A 25058-nucleotide genomic window follows, 5' to 3' on the forward strand; every position below is an offset into this window, starting at 1 on the left:
TGTTTACACTTCAGTCTCCAATGCTGATGGTTTAAATAAAGGCTTTTCCTGTACTCAGAAGGACTGATATATAGAAGCATGTCTCTAAGCTTGTCTTCCAGCTTTGTAATATAAGAATTGTGGGCCGGGTGCAGTAGCTCGTGCCTGTAATCCCAGCACTCTGGGAGGCCACGGTGGGCAGATTGCCTGAGCTCAGGAGTTCGGGACCAGCTTGGGCAACACCGTAAAACCCCGTCTCTACGGAAAAAAAAAATACAAAAAATTAGTTGGGCATGGCAGCATGCACCTGTAGTCCCAGCTACTCAGGAGGCTGAGGCAGGAGAATTACTTGAACCCAGGAGGCAGAGGTTGCAGTGAGCCAGGATTGCACCACTGCATTCCAGCCTGGGCGACAGAGTGGGACTCCATCTCAAAAACAACAAAAAAAATGTGAAATCTAAAAATATTTGGGGGGAATTGGACATTTATGTTTAAGAGAACTCTTATAAACAGAGGGATAATTCATGAATGGATTGTTGTTTCTTCCTAGACTACACAAACTCCCCCCATAGAATTGCAACTAGTACTCTAATGAGTCAACACTAGGCTCTTGAAAATTATACACCATTCTTTTCTGGGCAGAAACATGACATGGTCCATAACTGAAAACCTGGGTACATTGTAGTAAGTTACTGATGTTCATCCATACTTTTAATCACTCGGCAAAACTTTCTTCTAATAATCTTTTTTTTTTTTTTGGAGATAGAGTCTCATTCTGTCACCCAGATCTGGTGCAATCTCGGCTCATTGCAACCTCCACCTCCCAGGTTCGAGCAATTCTCGTGCCTCAGCCTCCCAAGTAGCTGGGATTACAGGCACGTGCCACCACACCCGGCTAATTTTTTGTATTTTTAGTAGAGATGGAGTTTCACCATGTTGACCAGGATGGTTTCAATCTCCTGACTTCATGATCCACCCACCTTTGCCTCCCAAAGTACTGGGATTACAGGCGTGAGCCACCTCGCCCAGCCTTTTTTTTGGAGACAGGGTCTTGCTCTGTCTCCCAGGCTGCAGTGGAGTAGTGCGATCATAGTTTACTGTAGCCTCCAGCTCCTGGGCTCAAGTGATCTTCCTGCCTCAGCCTCTCAAGTAGCTGGGACTATAGGCGTGTGCCACCACACTTGACTTCAGTGAACATTCTGTGTTTCATGTCCAGTACAGCATTTAGTAAATTACATTGATGTTCAACCCTATTATAAAATAGGCTTTGGGTTAAGATAATCTTCCCTAACTATAGGCTAATATAGATGTTCTGAGCATGTTTAAGACAGGCCATTCAGTAGGTGAGGTGTATTAAATGCGTTTCCACTTAGGATATTTTCAACTTACAACAGGTTTATTGGGATGCAAACCCATCCTAAGTCAAGGAGCATTTGATTTTGTTTGCTAGTATTTAAAATAAAAGCATTCTTTGTCCTCGAGGAGAGAAACTTTTGGAACTCAGGAGATGACTTGAGCTTTTGGAGACCTGAGATAGAGGTTCTGAGGGCAGCCCTGGCTGACTCCCTGGAGGTGGCTTTCTTCATAGCTGAGGAGAGTTCTCTGGAAGGAGGCATCTTTTTCCTGGCGGGAGCACTTAGCTGCGTGTCAAGGGGAGAGACTGAAGTGACAGCACAGGCGGGACGCTCCAAGAGCCCCGACGGAGTTGGGATGGCTGGAGGCCTGGCCGCCTGCCCCTGGCTGTCTGCCCCGCTCCCTGGCTTAGTTCAAAAGGAAGGACAAGAGTGGCATCGGGAGGGACTGGGAACAGGCAGGAGCCGGGAGGCCGACTTTTGGGCTTTTGTCAGAGAGAACAGCATGAGGGAGGGGGCACAGGCCTTAGGGCTATCTTGCTCCTGTGACTAAGCAGGGAAGAGCTCCAGGTGGGTGTCCATGGAGTCACGAAGCCACAGGCTGCCGTCCGGACTCCTCGTTGGCGGGGAGGTCTTTTGGATGGCGAAGTGGTCTCCTGAGGGGCTTCAGGAGCCTTGCCAGAGCTGGCCGAGGACAGAAACACGTCCCAGACAGGGAGAGACCCACCTCCCTGGCTGAATCAGAGTTGGTGGCCATGGGCGGGGGTGGGCGTGGCCTGAGCCGCAGTCAGGAACCAGCACAGGCTGTGCGTGTGGCGTCCCCTGGTGGCACAGGGCGGGCCTGTGCGCGGTGCCCCTGGAGTTTGCAGCTCTGAGCCTGCCCCCACCTCTCCCTGCCCTCGTGGTCTCTTAGTGATACTCCAGCTGCTGGGACCATTCCTCCCTATGGGACTTGAGGCTGCTTCTCTTCTCTGAGTGCCAACCTGGGGGCAACCCTGGCCTGGCACAGGAAGTGGTGTCAGCCCAACTTGGCCTAGGTGCCAGATGAGGAAGGAGTGGTCATTAATGCTGCTCGGCAGCGTGATATGCGTCGTCCCATTTGGCCTCGTGACAGCCTCGATGAGGAGGTATCGCACACATGCTGCGGATGGAGAAACAGGCTCGGGTGCGCTGGTCAGAGGGGACAGTGACGTGATACTGCTGGTGGCAGCCCTGGGTTTGGACCTGGGTTTGTGAGACTCTTAGCTGTGCAGCCTTTCCCCTCTGCAGAGAGGAACACTTGGGGACCCCAACTGAACTCTTTGGAGGGGACAAGGGTCCCCAATTCCACACACTGGGAAACCCCCCTTCTCTGGGCCACTTGAGGGTCCTCAGGTTCTGCTAATGCCCCATGATGGAAACTCCATCTGTGCATTGCAGGTACAATCAGGGTCTCTGTGAGCAGAAGGAGAAGGTCCCCTGCAAGGGGTGACCAGCCTTGGTGGCCACCTGTGAGCATGTGTGTGCTTAAGGGGTCCCCGTTCAGGGAGCAACCCCCCAGGCCTTACCCTCTCTACTGCCCCGCAGGGACCCCACCCCCATCCTGACCCTCTCTCTACTGTCCCGCAGGCCCTTCATGCTGCTGCCGCCCCTCATGGAATGGATGCGTGTGGCCATCACCTACGCAGAGCACCGCCGCAGCCTCACCGTGGACAGCGGCGACATCCGCCAGGCGGCCCGGCTGCTGCTGCCTGGTCTGGACTGTGAACCTCGGCAGCTCAAGTAGGAACCCAGGAGGAGGGAGGGCCCCCAACATCCATGTCCCGCCCCCAGCGGCTCCCCTGTGTTCCTTCTTCCCTGGGTGGCTGGGAGGGGTCAGAGAGCAGGAGCTGCAGAGCATTCGAGCTGCTCTAAGGGTGTTCTCTGCAAAGACCAAGCCTGAGTATGGGAACAGATCTACTCTAGACCTTGGCTGCTGTCCGGCAACGTCTCGTGCAGCCGCTGGTCTGCTGCATAGAGGAGACACACACATCTGACTCTTTGGGATACTTGGGGACTGAGGGGCAGAAGGGGGCCCGCTCTTTCCTCTGTTCCTGTAATTGACACCACATGGACCCTTCCTGGGTGCAGGTGCTGTGAGCCCTTCTTTATGTGCATTATCTTAGTCCTCGTGACAAGTGCAGAGAAGAGGTGATCATGCCCATCTTACAGATGAAGCAGCTGAAGGTCAGAGAGGAACAGTAGCTTGCCCACAGATACTCAGCTAGCGCTTTGTGTCCAGATTTGAACCCAGGTCCATATGGTCTCCAAGCCTGTGCTCCTAATTTCCTTCCCTAAGTGCCTCTCATAGTAGACCCGTTTGCTGAGGAGCTTTTCTAGAGAAGCTTCCCTGGCCGTCCTTGGCCTGTGAGAGCCTTTTATCTTTTTTTTTGTTTTTGTTTTTGTTTTTTTGTTTTTTGAGATGGAGTTTTGTTCTGTTGCCCAGGCTGGAGTGCAATGGCGTGATCTCAGCTCACTATAACCCCCGCCTCCCGGGTTTCAAGCGATTCTCCTGCCTCAGTCTTAGCTAGAATTACGGGTGTATGCCACCACGCCCGGGTGATTTTGTATTTTTAGTAGAAACGGGGTTTCACCATGTTGGCCAGGCTGGTCTTAAACTCCTGACCTCAGGTGATCCACCCTCCTTGGCCTCCCAAAGTGCTGGGATTACAAGTGTGAGCCACCGTACCTGGACTTAACATGTTTTAATCCTTTGCCCAAACCCAGGTTATGGCCTCCTCTGTCTTCATGTGGAAGGCCCAAACCTCATTCTATTACGTGAACTTTCTACACTTTGGTTCAACAAAGGCTCCAGGGCAAAGCTGCCTACTGGACGTCTGGGATGTGCCCTCTGGAACACAGGTGTTATCTGACTTTCCTTGTAGGTTGGGTTGATTGCAAATGGGAGTCTAGGCCATTCTCTGCCATCTCTTTGGTACTTCTGGGCCTCACCAGGAAGCCTTAAAGGGAGAGAAGTGGGGCCAAACGCTAAGACTTGGCCACGGTGACTGTTTCTAGGCTGAGAGCAGCCTGCTCCATACAAACAGTTTACAGCCAAGTGCTGTGGCACGAGTCCGGGTGGGAGCTGCTTCCTCCTTGGGCAGCCCCATAACGTTGTTTTACACGAGTCTTTGTTTCCTGCCACTTGAAGCAGCAAGAGCTCACAGCACGTCTTTATTTTTATTTATTTATTTTTGAGGTGGCGTCTCGCTCTGTTGCCCAGGCTGGAGTGCAGTGGTGCGATCTCAGCTCACTGCAACCTCCTCCTCCTGGGTTCAATTGATTCTCCTGCCTCAGCCTCCTGAGTAGATGGGATTACAGGCGTGCGCCACCACACCTGGTTTGAGTAGAGACGGAGTTTCACCATGTTGGCCAGGCTAAACTCCTGACCTCAAGTGAGTCGCCTGCCTTGGCCTCCTAAGTGCTGGGATTATGAGTGCACTACTGTACCTGGCCCCTGGACACTTTTCAAAATGTATTTATAGAAAAGCAGAAATATGTGCTCTTCATGTCACAGAACATGATGGGGACAGTCATTGCTGATCTGATCCTAACTCCCTGGTCCTTCTCCCCACCCATCCTCATCCTCACTCCACACCTAAGCCTCACACATCTGTGTCATGTCATTGAAAGTTGCTGTCTGCATAGTCACACACACCTTTGGGTCTCTTCTGGGCAGACCTGAACACTGTTTCAGTTCCTTCCGGAGGATGGATGCCCGAGCAGCTACTGAAAAATTCAACCAGGACCTGGGTTTCCGCATGCTCAACTGTGGGAGGACAGACCTCATCAACCAAGCCATCGAGGCCCTGGGGCCGGATGGAGTTAACACTATGGACGACCAGGTACGTCCCGAGAGCTCCACTAGACCAGGCGTGGGGACCAGAGTTGTGAATTCTCAGCTCTCAGCATTGGCGGCCCTGGGTCCTAACCCTAGGACTTGCTCAGTTCTGCTCTTTGAAGAGGCAGGCTACCCCCTGAATCCTGCCCTGCCTGGTCAAGTGGAATGTCAGCTTGGAGACGTCCAGCTTCCCTTGGAAAATGTTTGTCATGTGGCTTCTGCTTCCCTGGCTGGACAGCAGGCCACTGCTCCAGGCGGCACAAAGCTAGGAATGAGTCCAGGAGAGTGAGCTTCCTCTCCAGCTAGGGACATAGTCACTCACCCTGTATTACAGCCTGTTGTGTGCTGACTACTTGCCCAGGCATAGAAACCCTTGCCCTCATGGAGCTAACGTTTTAGTGAGGCAGACAGATAATAAGAAACACGGACATGTAAAATGTAGAGTATGCTGACTGAACGTGCTGAGGACTGAAATGAAGCATGAAAATGGGTAGGGATGTGGGAGGTGATGTACAGTTTCAGATAGGCTTTGACTTTCACATCTGTTTCACTTTTTACGTTTGCTGTGAACAGCTAACATCTAGATAGCATTTACTGTGTTCAAGGCATTGTTCTAAGTGCTTCACATAGATGAACTAATCTCCTCTTGACAGCAGCCCTGTGATGTAGCACGATTATTTTCCCCATTGTATCGATGAGGAAATTGAGGGACAGAGAGATTGCTTTACCTAAGGTCACACAACTAGTAAGGGGCAGAGCTGGGTGGAGAATCTGAGCAGCCGGACCCAGCCTCTCAACCGCTATGGAATATCCTGTGTGTTTGACACTGCGCTGAGAGCACTCACTGTGTGCAGAGGAGCCCTGTGGGGTTTGGAAGGTCACGCAGAGCGGGGGGTGTTAAATGACAGTGGCGAGTTAAGGCAGCGTTCTCAGATGAGGTGACGGCGCAGTGCAGCCTGCGATGAAGGTCCAGGAAGACCATGAGGCCAGGGTGGCCTCTGACGGAAGGGACGAGCTGCCAGGGGAGGGTTCCTGCTGGAGGCAGTTGAGCCAAGCCTGGGAGAGGGCAGGATGGGGATGGCGCAGAGAGGAGTGGGGAAGGCATTCCAGGGAAAGGGACATAAAGAATGTGGGGTGGGGCAGTCAGGGTGTGTACCCGGGCCAGGGGCTGGGGAAGGACCACAGGCCCAGTGCTGGGCTTCCGGAGGGCAGCGGCAGGTGGCAGGCTGCTGTGGGGTCTTGTGGGGGCCTCTCTGTCAATGCAGGTTCCAGGGCTCTGTGGGAGCTTTCCTGGTGGAGTCTTCCTTCTTCAGCAGCACAGTGTAGAAGCCCGTGGACTTTAGCTTCAGCCAGACCTAGGATTTACTGGCCATGTAAGAGCTGTAGCATCTTTTTTTTTTTTTTTTTGAGTCTCACTCTGTTGCCCAGGCTGGAGTGCAGTGGTGTGATCTCACCTCACTGCCACCTCTGCCTCCCAGGTTCAAGCAATTCTCCTGCCTCAGCCTCCTGAGTAGCTGGGATTACAGGTGTGCGCCACCGTGCCCGGCTAATTTTTTTGTATTTTTAGTAGAGACGGGATTTCACCATATTGGCCAGTCTGGTCTCAATCTCCTGACCTTGTGATCCACCCACCTGGGCCTCCCAAAGTGCTGGGATTACAGGTGTGAGCCACCGCGCCCAGCCGAGCTGTAGCATCTTGAACAAGTTACTCTGCCTCCTTGAGGCACCTCAGTTTCCTCCCCTGTAAGATAGGGGATGGCAGCACCTGCCACATAGGGTTAGGGGGAATTCTGCATCCAGCACAGAGTTGGTGCTTAGTAAATGTTCATTCTGGTTTTGGTTGCCAATATGATGATTATTTTAGTCGTATTGCTGTCGATAGGATGCTGATGCCTGAAATCTGCAAGCCAGCCTGGTTTTATTTGGCCTCTTTATATGCCTGGAGTGCGTGGGGACAGGGACCCGGGAAAAAGCAAGTGTCTCCTCACGGGGCTCATCACTTGGTCTAAACTCCAAATTGTGTACAGATGTGTAGAGAAAAAAGTAAGTCAAGCCTGTCCACAGGGAGATGAAACAAAGCCAGATTTTTATTCTGTGGCACTGGCCTTCGTCTAAGTGCTCAGTCCTGTTTGTTCCCTAAACCCTAGTATTTACAGGATGATCTGGGGGAGAACAGTCCTCTCACCCCGTGATTAATCTCAGGCCATTGCTTTATCTCTGGGCACTAGGCAAGGGTTTATGAGGAAAGGAGATCTTGTCTACGCACAAATAATCTAATAAATAACATCATGGGGCACCAGGCAAACACCCGCTGGGACCCAGCCACGGAATAAACAGCTCGCATGGCCTTTGCTGTTGCCAGCCTCAGAGCAGGATTCCCAGCCAGGGAGGTGGCCCGCCACCTGCCCACCTAACCCAGGGAGACAGCGGGACTCAGCTTGCAGGAACGCTCTGGACTGCTCAGGAGCACAAGACGCTGAAGTCAAACACCTCCTCATCTGTCTCGTGAGACGTCGCAAATCACGGGCTTCACAGCTTATGGAGGCCTGGGTCCTGCCCCGCGTTCAACCTCTCACTAGTTGTGTGACTTTGGGCAGTTAATTCCCCTTCTCTGCTCCTCAGCTGTAAAATGGGGAGAAGGGGATATTTTGATGATGGAGGGAGAGGCTGCATGTTAATCACGGGCACAGTGATGTCCACGCACAGGCCTGGGATGGCAACTATGAGACGCTATGGCATAGTAGCCGTCAGAGTGTTGTTGGTATTTTAATTACGTAGTTCTTAATCAAGGTAAGCTCACTCTGAACTAAGCACTTTATACATATTAATCCACACTCTGCAACAACCCTTTGAGGGAGATAAGATACTGCTGTCGTTACTCATTTACAGACGAAGAAATTGAGGCACAGAGAGGGCAGATAACTTGTACCAAGTTTACAGCTCCCCATGGCAGAGGAGGCCTTCGCCCCGAGCCTGGCAGCACCGCCTGTGCTGGCCCCCACTCCAGTGTCCTGCAGTGCTCATGGCAGTGCCCCTGCTCACCCTCCCCATGCCCTATCCCCAGCAGCCCAGGAAGCACAAAACCCAGGGGAGCACAGGACACTCGGCCAGGGTGGTGGGGGCCCGATCTGTGGTTTCTGGGGCAGGGGCCTATGGGTGTGCAGTATTGTTTTCCGTTTGCAAAGAGTTTAGCATGTGTGTTTGATTTGCTCAGGGTATGACGCCGCTGATGTACGCCTGCGCTGCGGGGGACGAGGCGATGGTCCAGATGTTGATTGATGCCGGGGCAAACCTGGACATCCAGGTGAGGAAGCCCCACAGAGCTGCACGCGGGTCCTAGGCCAGCAGGGATCACCCTGAGGTCTCCAACAAACACACTGGGCATGATGTTTTGGGCAATTGAGTTGATGTGCGTTCAAAAGACGAGAAAGACAAGATGCACAGAGACCACTGTTAGCACAGGGGAGTCTTACCACGTTCTGGGCTTTCTGTCTGAGGGAGTGGGCTGAGGCGGAAGTTGAGTGGAGAGACGGGCTGTGATACTGTTTTTATAGATCTTTCTCCTTTTACCAGCCTAATCTCCAGCCATTCCTTCCATCCCCAAATACTTCTAGCTCTGCCTCCCTCTGAGGCATAAAGCACCACCCCACCCCACCACCGTCTTTTGCCCAGGGAAGACACTGCCAGTTAAACATCCATCCTCTCTTTTTGAGCCTTGTCACTCAGCGCTCCAGGCAAACATTACCAATCGAATGTAGAAAACACTTATTGACTCCTGTTCCCCATCCCTGCAGGGTGCTCCCTTCGCTCGGGTGCCCAGGAAACACACGATTTGTGGTATTTTCCAGGTTCCAAGCAACTCTCCCAGGCACCCTTCCATCCACCCCGACAGCCGGCACTGGACCTCGCTGACATTTGCTGTGCTGCATGGACACATCTCTGTGGTCCAGGTGAGCTCCTGTGGTCCAGGTGAACATCGTGGCCCCAGCCTACCAGCTGGGCTGGGCCCCAAGCACAGCCCCAGCCTCAGCTGAGTGGGCAGGTGCCCTCAATCAGAGATCCCAAAGGCACTGCTTAAGGCCGGCTCATCTGATCGATAAGGCAGCTGCCACCTGAGTTGCCTCAAGGAGAGGCGTTAGTGCAAGGACATGTGGAATTTTAGGAAACAGGACCTGGATCCAGGCAGCACTAGGGTCCTGTCATACTCTCCTGGAACCTCTGTCTGTCTCGTGTTGGGCACACTGGGGCTGGTCCCAGTCCAGCTCAGCTTTCTCGCCTCCAGCCATCTTTCCAACCCTTCCCTTTTTTCCTCCCTCGTGAGTTCTACTGCAGGGCTGGCTTTGTGTGATGGGGTCTGTGCAATTCTGTCCCCTCCCCAGTTCCTGAGAGAGGACTCAGACTCAGAGTGGCGCCGCTCACCTGTTGAGCCAAGCCGCAGGTTGCCCACCTCGGCCCAGGTAGCTGTGCTAGCATCGGGACAGGTGGTGGTTCTAGAAGCAGAAGCTGTGGGCAGAGCAGCTCCCTGTGCCAGCAGGTGCCCCAGCCAAATGCACTCACTCCCAGGTCCTCAGATCACTGGCATGCACAGGGTTTCATGGCATCCCTTCCAGGGAGCTGGCATGACACCCTCGCTCCCCACTAGGTTGCAAGGCCTCTGAGGGCGGGGATCATGTCTGGCTGATTCATAGCCCTAGCCTATCCCAAGGACTCCGTGAATGGCCATTACCCACTGGCTGCCACATCCTGCCGCCTTTGCCTTATGAGGACAGGAGCAAAATCCCAACCTCAGCTCAGACTGGGCCTGCGGGGCTATGCCCTGGGCTTGCCTGGACTCATGCCCAGTTTTGCCCAAGTGAGCAGGCCCCCACCTCCATGGCCTTGGCACTGGTGCAGAGAATGGGGCCATGACTGATTTCTGACTGCTGCATCTCCAGTGATGGCTGTCCTGCATGCCACACAGTCCGTGGGATTGAGCAGTCAGCCCGAACTCCACTCCCGGTATCCAGGCGAATGGCAGGTGGGGCTTGCCTAGGCTGCCATACATGCCTGGAGGAAGGTTTGGTCTCCAGGAGCCTGGGAGGGCTGGAAGGTTGCTCCCTCCAGAGCAGCAGGGAAGGTGGAACGGGAGCTGAAAGTCACCGGTTGGAGTAACACAGACCCCACCCCTGCCCCAAGGCAGAGCCAGGACCGGCTCATCTGGAACTGCCTGGTATCTGTTAACCCTGCCCCATCTGTCCCCTGTCAGTGTCAGCCCTTGCTAGCATGGGGAGAGGCCCTCTGCTGTCCTAGACTGGGACTTTCTGCTCCAGCCACACCACCTGCCATCCTGGGGTAGCTGCTGTACCTCTCCCATGAGAAGCTGAAGGGAAGCAGCCCCCTCTTCCCATTCTGTGGATGAGAAAGACTGAGGCTCCGGGAGTTGAAGTACCTGCCGGGGGTTACTCACTGGTCAGTGGCCAGCACTGGTACCCTGCTCCTTCTGACTCCGACACCTACTGCCACCCAGAGCCACAGTTTATCCCATAGATCGGGGGCAACATTTTTTCTTCTTTTTTTTGACATAGAGTCTTCCTCTGTCGCCCAGGCTGGAGTGCAATGGCATGATCTCCGCTTACCACAACCTCCGCCTCCTGGGTTCAAGCAATTCTCCTGCCCCAGCCTCCAGAGTAGCTGGAATTATAGGCATACACCACCACGCCAAGCTAATATTTTGTATTTTTAGTAGAGACGGGTTCACTATGTTTGCCAGGCTGGTCTTGAACTCCTGACCTCATGATCCTCCCGCCTCGGCCTCCCAAAGTGCTCGGATTACAGGCGTGAGCCACTGCGCCCAGTCTGAGGGCAACATTTTCTATGCTGCTCATGCACACGAGTTCTCAGAAAGGTGGCCTCAGCCAGTTCATGGGAAAGCATTCAAAAGACAGAAAAAGCTCAGAGGTCCTAACAGCTCCTAGGGGCTTGGTTCTGGACCACAAGAATGGAGTTGAAGATTCTAGAAACTTTGAGCCCTAAGGATAACCCAGAGTTGTAAAGTTCCAGTTCCTCAGCTGCTGGGGTGAACCGTGTCTTGGTCACATGCCTGGAGAGAACTAAAGGCCCTGTCCCCCAAAGCCCTCTGGCCCTTCCCAGGTGCTCCCTGTCGTGCTGAGCAGTGCCCTCCCCCTCTTGTCCCTGGCAGTTGTTGCTGGATGCTGGTGCCCATGTGGAGGGCTCGGCAGTGAATGGCGGCGAGGACAGCTACGCGGAGACGCCTCTGCAGCTGGCCTCTGCGGCAGGTAGGTGCTGCTGCCCGGAGGCTCTGTCTGCCCTTCCCTGCATGCCCTCCAGCCTGGCCAGGCATGTAGCTGGACGTGCAGGGGTCTCTGTGGCACACACAGACCCTGGGGGGGGTCCGTGAAACCCCTTCTCTGGGCCACTGTGGGGCTTCCCCTGGCCCCACCCATCAGTTTCTCTTGGGCTCAGCATCCGGCAGGACTCAGCAGGGCAGGGAGGCCCTTCCCTCTGGGGACCCGAGGAGGGGGCGCAGGGGCAGGGCATGGACAGTCTTCTTCCTATCCCTCCACTTCATCTGCCAAATGCAGATGAACGTGGGGTTTGCTGATTTATTCCATTACTCAGAGCTGCAAGAATCCCGCTTTCCCTTCCCTTTCACCTCAGCTGCCCTGGCGGCCACCGTCTCAGTGTCCTCCATGCTGCCCGCCTTCCCTTTCAGGAAACTATGAGCTGGTCAGTTTGCTACTGAGCCGAGGTGCCGATCCGCTTCTCAGCATGCTCGAGGCCCACGGCATGGGCTCCTCCCTCCACGAGGACATGAACTGCTTCAGCCACTCAGCTGCCCACGGCCACAGGTACCTGCCTGGGATTCCTACCCTACGTGACGTGAGGGCACTGAAATAAGCTCACAGGAGCCTCAGTTTCCCCAATGGGAGCAGAAAAACTAGGCCCGGAGACCTTTCCAAGCCTGTGTGCGAGTAAACCAGAAAGATGAGGGCCTTGAGCCAGCGTCGGGGCAGGAGATGGGGGAGGCCCCACAGCTGGTTCCTGGCAGAGCTGGGACCGGAGCCTGGGCCTCCCGACGCCCAGGGAAGACCGTCCCCTTTCCCAGTGAGACGCCACTCTGCAGCTGCCACAGCCCACACAGGACCACACTGCTTCCCACACCTGCTGGTGCTCCGCCAGTGCCCAAGTGGCCTTGGGCGTCCAGACAGCATACAGCTCAGCCATGCAGAGGCTCCTGGCGTGAAATTGCACCCTGCCCTGGGTGTAGATGGTGGCGTTTGCTTTGTGGGGACCAGGCCTGCCCAGGGGTATGTGGGACAGCAGCAGGCTGAAGTCAGAGGCAGCACAGAGGGGCAGAAGGAGACCAGACAAGAGGTGATTACAGGGCAGAAATGGGGCTAGAAAAGCAGGGCTGGCTGGCAGGACACTGACTTCCAATTCCCTGACATTGTTCTCGCCACCAGGCTCGTGCTCGCGCTGGGGTCCCCTCCCCTAGAATGCTTTTCTCTCCGACTGTCTCCAACCCACCCCCATGTTGACCCACCTCAGCAGCCCTGACCCTCCAGGCACCATCTTCCCCGTTGCCACCTCTAGGCCTCTCCACCCCACCCAGGGCCTGCATCCTCCGGTGGAGGCCTCATCACCATGCATGGAGACTGCCCGCCTGTCACTCTGAGCACAGGACCCTTGGGACAGGCAGGGTGGCTAGTTCACCTTCACATGCCAGTGCCCGGCTCTGTAAACTGCCTGAGCTCGCGAGTCCACACATGAGGAGGAGTCCTTGGGAGGGACCTTGGGTCCTTGGAAGGGCACCTCCAGGCCATGGGTTGGCAGGTATGAGGAGGATCTGCCAGGTGGCATCGGAGCAGGTCAGCCCCTGGTAATCTTGCAGTCCCACCCATGCTGCATCCGTCCCAGAGCCCCAGGCCACAGGAGGTGACAGAATGAGCCTAGGCCTTGGAACCAGAAGTCCTGGGTCTGTACCCCCACCCAGAGTAGCCTTGAGCAAGACGGATTCGTCGCCTGTGACAACGATGCACGTGGGCTCTCACGAGGCTAAAAGCAGCAGTGCAGGGGAGCGTCCTCCACGGGGTCTAACATTCTGTGTCTTCATTCATAAATATGAAGTAATTCTATGTGACATTCATCTTCAATTCATCCTTATCAATGTGAAGGGACCCAATAAGCACTTACTGGGCTCTTCCTGTGTTTTAGACACTTTTACATGCAGAGTCAGCTGCTATTTAGGAAGACCTGCCGTGTTTCAGGCTCTGCATTTAAAGCCTTACATCAGCTTCATGTTAACCCTGGGCAAGTGTGATACTGACACCCTGTAATACAGATACCAAAGCGGTCAGGGTTCAGCCGGATGGCAGAGTTCACTCAGCCCCAAAGCCTGTGACTTCTCAGCAATGCTGGGATGGTGGAAGGTTGGGTTCCCCTGCACCCTGCCCTGCCTCTCGGAGGTATATGGGGATTGGTGACACTGGGAGCCCTGGCCTACCTGCCTGGAGGAGGAAGACCATGAACCTCTGAGCCCTCAGATGCCCCAGAGCAGCCTGTCGGGGCAAGGGGATGCGGGGGGCAGCTCAGGCGGGCACTGCCTGTGGGACCTCAGCCCTCGCCTTCATTCATCCCTGGGCCCGCAGGAATGTCCTGAGGAAGCTCCTGACGCAGCCGCAGCAGGCTAAAGCAGACGTGCTGTCCCTGGAGGAGATCCTGGCCGAGGGTGTGGAGGAAAGCGACACGTCAAGCCAGGGCAGTGGCAGTGAGGGGCCCGTGCGGCTGAGCCGGACCCGCACCAAGGCCCTGCAGGAGGCCATGTACTACAGCGCCGAGCACGGCTACGTGGACATCACCATGGAGCTGAGGGCGCTGGGTGAGGCCTCGCGGGCGTGCACACGCATGTCTATGCATGCATACAGACACACACGGTCACTCCCTGTGCTGCTCTCCAGCAGGCCTGAGAGGGCCAGGTCCCGCAAGGGCAGACAAGCTCCAGGGCAGCTGAGCACAGACAGGGTGGAGGCTAGGATGCTCCTGCTACGGCGAGGTCAGGAGGGGCCCTGGGCCTTAGACAGTGCTCAGCAGTGCCACGTCTTGAGGTCAAGGCCCAGCCCTCTCCCCTCAGGCCCTCCACTCTGCCTGGCTGGAGCTTCGCTGCCCCTCCCCAGTCACAGCCCAGGGATGTGGAGCACTGTAAGCCTCTGCAGCCCGAGGACTCCACGCTGTGAGGCGGCAGGCCTGGCACTCAGCTAACCTTTCACTCCTTGGGTCTGTGAGTCTGTGGACTTTTGGCGTCCTCCAGGGAGGCTAGTCAGACAGACAGACAGACTTAGGTCAGATCCTGTGTTAGCCGCGCACCACATCATCTCTCCAAGCCTCAATTCCCGCCTCTCTCTATGGGTTTGGTACTAATGATCCTTCTCTAAAAATGGGGTGACATCATCTAAAGTACAAGGCATGGTGGCCACCGTGAGCACTTGGTGGATGATAGCACTGTCATTGTCATCACAGGACCACAAACCCCCAGGGCTGGGCAAAGACAGTGAGTCAGCCTCAGTGTTCCTCACTGTGAAATGGAGAGGTCACTCCCACCTGCAGTCAGTAACCCAAGGATGCCACCACCACCACACTGCTGTCACCGTGTCGCTGGCGAACGCCATCACTTCTTTTTTAACCCACAGTGAGGCTGGGGGTAAGAAGCTGTCTCTCTAATTACCAGGGACATGACTAGTTTATGTCATGAACTTCTCACAACAATGTTAAGTTATAGCCCCACTGACACACACTGGGAACTGGTAAACAGTCATTATGCACCTGGGTATGTGCAGTGGCATTCCAGTGAGCTGCAAGACAGGGTTGGTTCTGGGCTTCCATGCAGGCATGGAGGCCTGTGTGTCCTTGAGCACCTGGCATACTCTCTGGCCATCCAAGCCCTCCTGGCCACCCCTCTACAACTGAGACCTCTCTAGCAAATAATTCTTGAGCCCAATAAATAAGGCTGCTATGGGTGCTGGGCCAACACTTCAAAATCCCCGGGCTAGGCTAACTTTCAGAGCTTGAGTTCCCTGCATTTGGGCCGGAGCTATTCCTCCACCTCATCTCATGAGAACCTGAAACTCCACTCTGACCTGCCATCAAGCCTTATCAGAATGAATTAAAGCTTTCATGCCATGGCCATCCTGAGAGGGCCACTCAGCGCACAGGAAGGGGGCAGGCGGGAGGGGACAGGGTGTTCTACAGACAACAGTGGGGCATCCTGGGAGTCTGCCTGGGAAAGGCTGTTTCCGGGCAGCGCTTAGCTGCGGTGTGTGACTGCCTGCTCTTTCCTGCCTGAGCCAGGGGTCCCCTGGAAGCTGCATATCTGGATCGAGTCTCTGAGGACCTCCTTCTCACAGTCGCGGTACTCAATGGTGCAAAGCCTCCTGCGGGACTTCAGCTCCATCAAAGAGGAGGAGTACAATGAGGAGCTGGTGACCGAGGGTTTGCAGCTCATGTTTGACATCCTCAAGACCAGCAAGGTGAGTGTGGCCAGTGGCCGGTTCCCAAGCCCACGGCCCAGACCCAGATCACGGGACAGACACAGATGGACACATGCAGACAGACACAGGATCTCCCACCCAACACACACACACACACACACACACACACAGAGGGATCTCCCGCCTAACACACACACGGAGGGATCTCCCACCCAACACACACACACACACACACACACACACACACACAGGGATCTCCCACCTCCCCCCACACACACACAGGGATCTCCCACCCAACACCACACACACACAGGGATCTCCCATCCAACACAAACACACACACACACACACACACACACACCACACACCTGCCCGCCCCCAGCACCCAGACTTAGACTTGCACTACCTGGCTGTAGAGGTCATAGGCCATGGATGCGTCTGGGCTGGAACCTAGCCAAAAAAGCCATTTGGGGAATCACTGATGAAGGAACAGACATTTTTTGCCAATCCACATCCAGCAGGAACAAAAGACAATGGCTGCTCTAATCCTGGCCTGGACTTTTGAAATTCGCCTGACGTATCTGCGTCTGTGAACAGACAGGCAGCTCACAGGCCCTCTCTCCCCTCCCCACAGAACGACTCCGTCATCCAGCAACTGGCTGCCATCTTCACCCACTGCTACGGCAGCAGCCCCATCCCCAGCATCCCAGAGATCCGGAAGACCCTGCCAGCCAGGCTAGGTGAAGGCCCGCCCCCTGCACCGTCACACGCCCTCCCCCTCCCCCTCTTCCCTTTCTCACCCCCTCCCCACTTTGCCATCTTTCTCCATTTCCAAGTGCCAAGGCCGCAGCCTCAGTCTCTCTGTTCCTCACCTCTGTGTCCCACTCCCAACCCCTGACACACATCTCACAGCACACTCAAGCAACCCCTAGCAGGGGACTCCTTGGCCATATCCCTCAGTCTCCCCCGTTTTCACAGATCCGCACTTTCTGAACAATAAGGAGATGTCAGACGTGACCTTCCTAGTGGAAGGAAAGCTGTTTTATGCACATAAAGTCCTGCTGGTGACAGCTTCTAACAGGTAGGCAGCCTCAGATAACAAACTCCCAGCCCAGGGGCATGGAAGCAGCGTGTTTCAGGTTCGAGGTGACAGAGTGATGGGCTGGGGCTGTACCCTGCCCTCTCTGTCCTTGAGACTGCAGTCACATCACAGTGGAGCCCCATATGCCTCATGGCAGGATGAGGCAGGGTGGACAAGGGGTAGCAGGAAAGGGGGGCTCTGAGGTGGTGTTCTTTCTGGCTGAGTTATTGCTTTTGATTATTAGAAAACATAAATATTCTGGAAGGAAGAGTCAACATTCTGGCTACAGGTGTCAGGTCACTTGTATGGGGGACAGAATCAGGCTCAGCCCAGATGTCTTCCCAGGACGATGTAAAATGGCACTTGCTAAAAATTATTTTAGGAGCACAGCAGTAATTTGTAAAATGCTCCGTCTCGTGGTAGCTGGTCAGGTGACAACGATGCCATTGCACACAGTGGTGGAGAAAAGGTTCAAAACCTGCCTTGCTCTGTCTCCTTTGCTCCAGGTTCAAGACACTAATGACCAATAAATCCGAACAGGATGGGGACAGCAGCAAGACCATTGAGATCAGCGACATGAAGTACCACATTTTTCAGGTGTGTGGGTCTTGGTGCCATCCTCTTCTCGGAGGGGTGCCTCTCCCCCAGGAGCCCACCTTTGTGGGCGGCTGTGCGTTAGTTGTAATTGTCCACTCTATTCCCAGTGCCTTCTGTATTTCATTGAACCGGTAGAGCATCCAGGTCTCTCCTTGTGCAGAGGTGGCCATCCCATTGTGGGGTTGCAGCTTCAGAGCCTGTCGCCTTGGTCCTGAACTCTAACCACTGGACAAGTGGTCTGGGCAGACTGCAGACGGACATGCGAGGCCACACAGCTGGGTTATGAGTCCCTGTTATCAGAGCGGGCTCCAGCCAATGGGCATTACTGAGAGCTTGTTGGAAATGCAGAGCCCCAGGCCCCACCCCAGCCCTCCTGCATCTTCACAAGGTCCCCAGGCAGCCGTGTGCTCGGTACAGTCTGGGAGGTGCTGGTGGAGGCTGCATCACTTCTCCCAAGCATCAAACCCCAGCCACGCTGGTCAGGCAGAAAAGGCCGTTGAGGCACACATCCTGTTTGTGGAAGATCAAAGGTCTATCAGGCTCTCAGCTTTGCAGAACATAGAAGGTTATGTACTAGAAACTCAAGTCAGGGCAGACAAGGTCGAGAGGAAGAGACCTGGCTGGGATCTCAGCTGATGGATGTGGGGGAGGGGAGGCCCAGGGTTCTGGCATAGGCCACAGAGTGGTGGTGTCTCCCCTTCCTTCTTTTCCCGCCCCTTAATCCAACTCTCTGGAGAATGGGCAGGTGAGTGGGAGTGGGAGGTGGAGTCATGCTCAGATCAGTCAGGAGGCAGGACCTAGAGGGGCTGCAGGGATCACTGGAGACTGGGGAGTGCACATGTGTGGCCACGGGTGACCGCTGCCTGTAAGGGGACGTGTGCGGGCTCGGCTACCTGTGCTCACTGGCCAGGCCAAGGGAGGGCATCTGTCACAAAACACGCTCAGCAGCCCATTGGCTCCTCTCAGAGTTGCTGGGAGGGCAAATAGGGGACAGGCTTCATGTCCCTAGCACACACGTGCCTTCCCCTGGGCCTCTCGCCAAGTTCTGACCGATTGTTCTAACCAGCCCCAGGGCACTGGCCTTGCCCCGTGGGTCCCCTGGGTGCAGAACTTTGCCGTATCTGGGGCATCATTTCAGATGGGGCTTCTAGACCTCAGCTTTCCAGGCTTCCCTGGAGGGGCTGGCCTGAAGCCATCGGTCTGGGGTCAGGGCTCCCTAACAAAACCTGAAAGGTTTCCAGCAACCCCCAAATATATATATATATATATATATATTTTTTTTTTTTTTTTTTCTTTTTTTACTTTTTTTTTTTTTGAGACGGAGTCTTGCTGTCACCAGGCTGGAGTGCAATGGCATGATCTTGGTTCGCTGCAACCTCCGCCTCCTGGGTTCAAGCAATTCTCCTGCCTCAGTCTCCCAAGTAGCTGGGATTACAGGCACACGCCACCATGCCCAGCTAATTTTTGTATCTTTAGTAGAGATGGGGTTTCACCATGTTGGTCAGCATGGTCTCACTCTTGACATTGTGATCCGCCCACCTCGGCCTCCCAAAGTGCTGGGATTACAGACGTGAGCCACGGTGCCCGGCCCACATATCTCATTGGTTCTCATGTTGGCAGGGTAGGTGGGAGTGTGTAGATGGGTAATTATTGTCTTTGTTTTCGGGGTGAGGAAACGCAGGCCCGAGGACATCTAGGCACCACTGTCCGATGGAATGTGAGCCATGTCGTAATTTAAGATTTACTACTAGTCACATAAAAAAAAAAGCAGGTGCAATTAATTTTAATATTTTTGAACTTACAGTATAGCCAAAATATTATTTCAACATGTAATCAATTTTAAAAGTTACTGAGATATTTTGCTTTTTTGAAATACTGAGTTTTCAAACTCCAGTGTGCATTTGACACAGCACATCTCAATCCAGACCAGCCACATTTCAAATGCTCAGAAGCCACGTGTGGTCAGTCGTTATCATACTGGATAGCATGGGTCTAGAGATGTGCCAAGGTCACTGTCAACTAAGCCCAGGCACTGGGGGCATATAGGCCAGAGGGCCACAACCCTGCTCTTCCAACATGGTTTCTGCCGTCTCAGCTTCCATGTGGCCCACTCAGGGAGAAGGAAACCCTGCTGCCCCTCTGCAGCTGGTCCTGTCTGGGGCCTTTCCTTGAGCAGCCTGTCTAGCCCCGCAGGCTGCCTGGTTCCAGGAGGCACATGACCTGTATCCTAATAGGGGCTGCCAGGCTGTGCAAAATTCATCTACCTCTGCTAGCCTGCTGCCCAGCTCCCATGGCAAGGCTCCAGGTGAGCCATTCTGATCTGACTTCTGCGGCCTCTTATGCATTCAAGTGGCCTTGGGGAGATCCACCAAATCCCAAAATACAGCAGGAGGTGCCCTCCAGGCCAGGATAGGAGTTGTGGCCTAAGGCGGCCGGTAGGCCTGGCCCAAGGGGCTGCCCTGAGGCCATCCCTTAGCAAAGAATCCCGCCAGGAAGATCTGACCTGCCTGCCTGGGCCCCCAACCCCAACCCTGTGTGAGGGGCATACACCTTACTGAGTACCCACTCAGTGCCCTGCATGGGGAGGGCAGAGGGAGCTGGCATGGCCTGCCCAAGGCACCCACTGTCTGGAACAAGCAGACAGACACTTACTGTGCAATCATGAGCTCGCCACACAGGCTCCAGCAGAGGCTGCAGAAGGTTGTAGGAGCTTCCCAGTCCTCTAGAGGTGGGGAGAAGCTGACATCTCGGGTGGGCCTTGGCCAACATCTGCTGCCTGGACAAGGCTGGCAGGCCGGTCTCCCCACTTCTCTCCCCGCAGTTGGGCCTTCTCCTAGACCCTCTGGTGCCTCTGCAGCCTCAGGGCCGGTCCCGACAGAGCCCGACTGCCGGCTGGAGCCATGTTTACTTACACACTTGCCAGCTCCTTGCTGGGGCCGTTTCTTCAGCCAGCCAGAAAGAATTGTTTTTCTTTTTCCAACTGGGAACCTCACTAGGCTCCAGCGTGATGGCAGAGTTTGTAACTGAAACCTCAGCAGAACTAAACACAGTTCCCGGTCCTGGGCCACCTCATCTGGTATCCAGGGCTCCCCTGCTCCTGGGAGCCCAAGATGGGGCTCAGCCTGTCCAGGGGAGCTCTGGGCCTGGGTTCTGTGCTTTCTTTTTGAGAGAGCACATCTGAGAGTCAGGATGGGGCTCTCACCTCCACCCTGGCGTCCTAGTGCAGACAGGGGAACGCAGGAGGCAGCCTCCGACTTTCCTTCGGAGATCCCCCACTGGTCTCCCTGTGTAGAATCTAGAGCACACCAGCGGTGAGCCGCACAGGGGCAAGCACCATGTGAGAGCCCTGCTGCAGGCATCAGGGGAGCTGAGGGACTTGAGCCAAGTCATCTTCCTTCCCTGGGCCTCAGTTTCCCCAACTGTGGATTAAAACTTCCCTCCTGGGCTCACGGGGTTATCATGAGGATTGTAGGGAAAACACTCCACAGAGGGAGCTTGTCATTCAGGCAGGGACTCAGGAGAGAGGGTCTTGGAGCTGGCTTCTAGAGGTGGTGGTCCGGGGAAAACACAAGAGTCTCAGCCTGAGTGGGACAGGGAGGGAGACAGAGCTGGGGACCTGCAGAGGGACAGTCCCCTGGAGGCAGCAGCTGGAGTGGTACCCTGTGGGCCAGGTGAGGCCTTTCAGGCGTCAGGTCCACGTGGCATTCACACGGGCTTCTTCCCACCACAGATGATGATGCAGTATCTGTACTACGGAGGAACAGAATCCATGGAGATCCCCACCGCTGACATCCTGGAGGTGAGACCCAGGAGAGGAGGAGGGGGTCTGGGCCAGGGTTCCCATCTACTCCGTCTCCCATTCACCCCCTTGACAGAGGGAAAGTGGTCCTTCCTCTCCATCTGACAGGAAGAGCAGTTCTGAGAAATAGGGACCGTGCACACCGCCGAGCCCAGCCTCGGTGCCTGCCCCAGCAGGGATGGTTAGGCCCAGGGGAATCAGATGGTAGTGGGGCCTGAGGGCGGGAGGCAGCAGGGCACATGGCACTCGGGAGCTTCCTGTTCCATGCTGCCCAGGCCACCAGCCTGGCCATGGGTCCCCAAGGCCTGCTCTGCCTCTCTGCCAGTTATTGTCAGCTGCCAGCCTGTTCCAGCTGGACGCCCTGCAGAGGCACTGCGAGATCCTGTGCTCCCAGACCCTCAGCGTGGAGAGTGCTGTGAACACGTACAAATATGCCAAGGTAAGAGCCAAGGATGCCTGCTGGCCACCTCCCACCGCAGTCTGATCCATGGGGCCTTGGCCGTGTGGACACGCTAGGGATGAGGTAGGAGATGCAGGTGGCCGGGCTGCTTCTGAGGAGAGTGTAGGGGCTGAGGGAGGGTTAGCGACTCCCTCTGGAGCCTGGGGTCACTGCTGCCCAGTGGCCACATGGTAGCTTGGGAGGTGAGCTTTTAAGCCAGGTGCGTGCTGGTTCACGGTCCAGCTCTGCCACCTGGGCTGTGGGACCTGGGCAAGTTGCTGAGCCTCTGAGTCAAATCAAAGCCACAGGTACTTACTTTTCTCCCCTGCCTGTCTGTGCCTCCCCAGCTGCCCCATCTCAGCAAGCGGCACGGTCATTGCTCACTTGCTCAGACTCAAACCTTAGGAATCCTATACGATTTGCAAAAACCCTCCCACATGCAGGCCATCCACCTCAAACACATCAGCGGCTTCTCCACTTCCCTTCCTCTCCACTGCCCTCGCTTTGCCCCAAGCCACCAGCATCACTCTCTGACAATTACATCAGTCCAGCCTCCCTCCTGCCTGGCCTTAGCCCTGCAATCCATCAGGTTCTTTCAAAAGTTCAAAAACCATGGCCAGGCACAGTGGCTCACACCTGTAATCCCAGTACTTTGGGAGGCTGAGGCAGGAAGACCAGGAATTTAGACCAGCCTGTGAAACATGGCAAGACCCTGTCTCTACAAACTAGCTGAGTGTGGTGGTGTGCACCTGTGGTCTCAGCTGCTCAGGAAGCTGAGGCAGGAGGATCACTTGAGCCCAGGAGATTAAGACTATAGTGAGCTGTGATCATGCCACTGCATTCTAGCCTGGGCGACAGAGCAAGACCTTGTCTCAACTCGGCTCCCACCCAAAAAAGTACAAAGAAAGACTGTGTTACTCCCATACCTAATCTCACCAAAGGTTTTCTACCTGCTGCGGGCTAAGTAACAGCCAGCCCTTATCATGTCTTTCAAAGCCCCAAGGCCCCGCCCACATCTCCCCTCACTCCACCATGCTTCCTTCCTTGCCCCAACCCCAGGGCTTTTGTGACAGTTCCCTTTTCCTGTAAAGCTCCTTCCAGCCCTTCATCTTCATCAGCTGGTGTCCCCAGGCCTCCCACAAGCCATCCTGTCACGCTGCTTTACCTCCTTCACAGTCTTCAACGCCATCTGCAGTTACCTTGTCTTTGGTTCCTCAGATTCTTTCTCCCCCGAACTAGGACATCAGCAACACTGCAGAGATCTTGACCTAAGAACATAAAACCCAAAGTGGAACTTTAAAACCTTGATATCTGTTGAGTGAACATCCTTATCCAGTATTTACCACACGTAAGCTCACATGCCGGGCCTCGTGCTGGCCCCTGGACACCCAGCAGTGAACAGTCCCCATTCCCACCCTTAGGAAGAGAACTTCCAACCCAACAAGGATGACTGCCACTTAACAAGGCAGCATGACAGTGTGAAGCAGGCGAGGAAAATGACAAGGGCTATAACAGTGCCTGGTGGCACAGCTGGGATTTGAACCCAGATGGATCCCACTCCAAGGAGAGGCTTACAGAAGGAATTCAGATATAGCAGAGCCGGCCTCAAGATGCAGGGACAGGAAACGCCTCCCCTGGCCAGGGTGGTTAAGCAGGGCCGTGGCTATGGGTAGGTAATATTTGGGGGTGAGGGTGAGTGGGGCTGTACTAAGGCCATGAGCTTCACCGGCCCCCCCTGCCCTGCAGATCCACAACGCCCCGGAACTGGCCCTGTTCTGCGAGGGCTTCTTCCTCAAGCACATGAAGGCCCTGCTGGAGCAGGACACCTTCCGGCAGCTCATCTACAGCCGCAGCAGCAAAGTGCAGGGCCTGGACCCACTGCAGGACCTGCAGAGCACCCTGGCCGAGCGCGTGCACTCTGTCTACATCACCTCCCGGGTGTGAGGCAGGGGGCGGAGGCTGCTAAGGCCAGGGCCCAACAGGTCAGGGAATGGTTGTAGGCCCCCTTGGAGCCAGGTTCACGGGGCTGTTTCCTCCTCCTTCCCCAGATGCTTCCTCTGGCGTTGATTTGTCCTTGGGTAGGCAGATGTGCCCTGAGCCCCCGTCACCAGGCAGCTCACCCTCAGCTCCTCTGCCCCAGAGCTGTTTGTTCAATCAGTGATGGGCAAAGGGGAGATGTAGCCAGCTGGCGGCCCTTCTCCCCGTCCCAGTGTGTACCTCGAGGGCAGCCATGCATTCCCCCTGCATGCCCCTCTTCTGCAGGTCAGCAGCTGGTCCTGACCCACCTCTGCCTAGGCCCCCCCAAGCTCTACTCACACCTAGGGCCTCAATAAACTCAGACCATCCCAACTAGGGTACCTGGGGGTGCGGCAATCCTTATGAATGTATGGAATGTATACTGCCTAGGCCCCCGGCCGTCTACAGTAATTCAAAAGCTGGTATTTTTCTTCCTAAATGTCACATAAGAAAAGCTGCCCAAATCCCTAACTTATTCCTCAAAGGTTTGAAAGGCTTGATGTGGGCCTCCAGTGGCCTGAGGATCCCCCTGCCACCACCACCGCTGCCACCCAGAGTCCCCCCCACCCCCATTGTCTTCGGTGCCTGGGCTTCCAGAGTCCCTCCCATCAGGACTATCATCACCTTGCTCAGTTGGTGGCAGAGGGCAGTTCCCCAGCTGATGGTTTCTAAGTCTGGTGTGGAGGGGCAAGGGGTAGGGGATGGAGTACGTGTCGGAGCCTGGTGGCCTCAGCTTTTGTTTTGCTGCTGCTTTTAGGGGCCAAAGTAAATGGGTGGATTCTGGACCCTCAGGCCTGTAGACTAGGTTGCCTTTGTGGGGCCAAGCAGCAGAGCTCCCTGATCAGGTCTCTCAAGTGAAAGCTTCCCTTAATGTAGGATTGAGAGCTGGACAAACACTTCTCACTGGGGACTGTGGCTCTTGGAGATAAAGGACAGGGCACTGGTGGAGGACAAGGGCTGGGAGAAGAAGCCCTTCTGCTGGGTCCCCTCCCGGCACTGCCCTCGAATTCTGCAGTCCCTGGGCTCCCCTGACACCTGTCGTATTTATGGACCAGACACTGGGGCAGCATCAGGCACAGCCTGTCTGGGTGCAGCTTCTTCAGCTGTCTGGCCGCACCTTAGAAACTATTTATTCACCAAAAGCCCCGGACGTTTCAGGAGGTGTCACTCAGGCCATCCTGAAAAGCCCCCAGGGGCTTGCAATCCTGGAAAATATTTTGACTAGCTGCTTGGCTGGATGTACAAAGAAATAGTCATTATTTTATTGCTGTAATATTGTATGATACTTTAACTGTACAATAATGTTGTCACTTACTGTAAATGTACCATGGTTTTATTAACAATAAACAAACACTCATTAACAATGACCTTGGCCTCACTGGTCCTTGTAGAGGGTTGCTCAGAGTTCAGAACTGGGGAGGAGCCCCTTAGAACCAGGAAGGGATCCCAGAG

The 25058-nt window shown here is 55.1% G+C and overlaps 1 protein-coding gene across 1 annotated transcript in view; it reads left to right on the top strand.

Annotated features, from left to right (window-relative positions):
* The window catches only part of ABTB2 (ankyrin repeat and BTB domain containing 2), a 208850-nt gene extending 183877 nt beyond the window's left edge, over positions 1–24973 (top strand). The window contains exons 4-17 of the mRNA XM_064365040.1: positions 2940–3092; positions 5029–5194; positions 8405–8494; positions 9039–9140; positions 11369–11465; positions 11903–12038; positions 13839–14068; positions 15535–15713; positions 16309–16414; positions 16653–16755; positions 17262–17352; positions 21083–21151; positions 21477–21590; positions 23337–24973. Coding sequence (XP_064221110.1) covers positions 2940–3092; positions 5029–5194; positions 8405–8494; positions 9039–9140; positions 11369–11465; positions 11903–12038; positions 13839–14068; positions 15535–15713; positions 16309–16414; positions 16653–16755; positions 17262–17352; positions 21083–21151; positions 21477–21590; positions 23337–23534 — 1834 coding nt within the window. The 3' untranslated portion in view covers positions 23535–24973. The remainder of the gene's footprint in view (positions 1–2939; positions 3093–5028; positions 5195–8404; positions 8495–9038; positions 9141–11368; positions 11466–11902; positions 12039–13838; positions 14069–15534; positions 15714–16308; positions 16415–16652; positions 16756–17261; positions 17353–21082; positions 21152–21476; positions 21591–23336) is intronic.
* The last annotated feature ends 85 nt before the right edge of the window (positions 24974–25058 follow it).

This window comes from Aotus nancymaae, unplaced genomic scaffold (genome assembly GCF_030222135.1).
Source record: "Aotus nancymaae isolate 86718 unplaced genomic scaffold, 86718_ANA_hifiasm-v0.15.2.pri h1tg000059l, whole genome shotgun sequence".
In the NCBI taxonomy this organism is placed as follows: Eukaryota; Metazoa; Chordata; class Mammalia; order Primates; family Aotidae; genus Aotus; species Aotus nancymaae.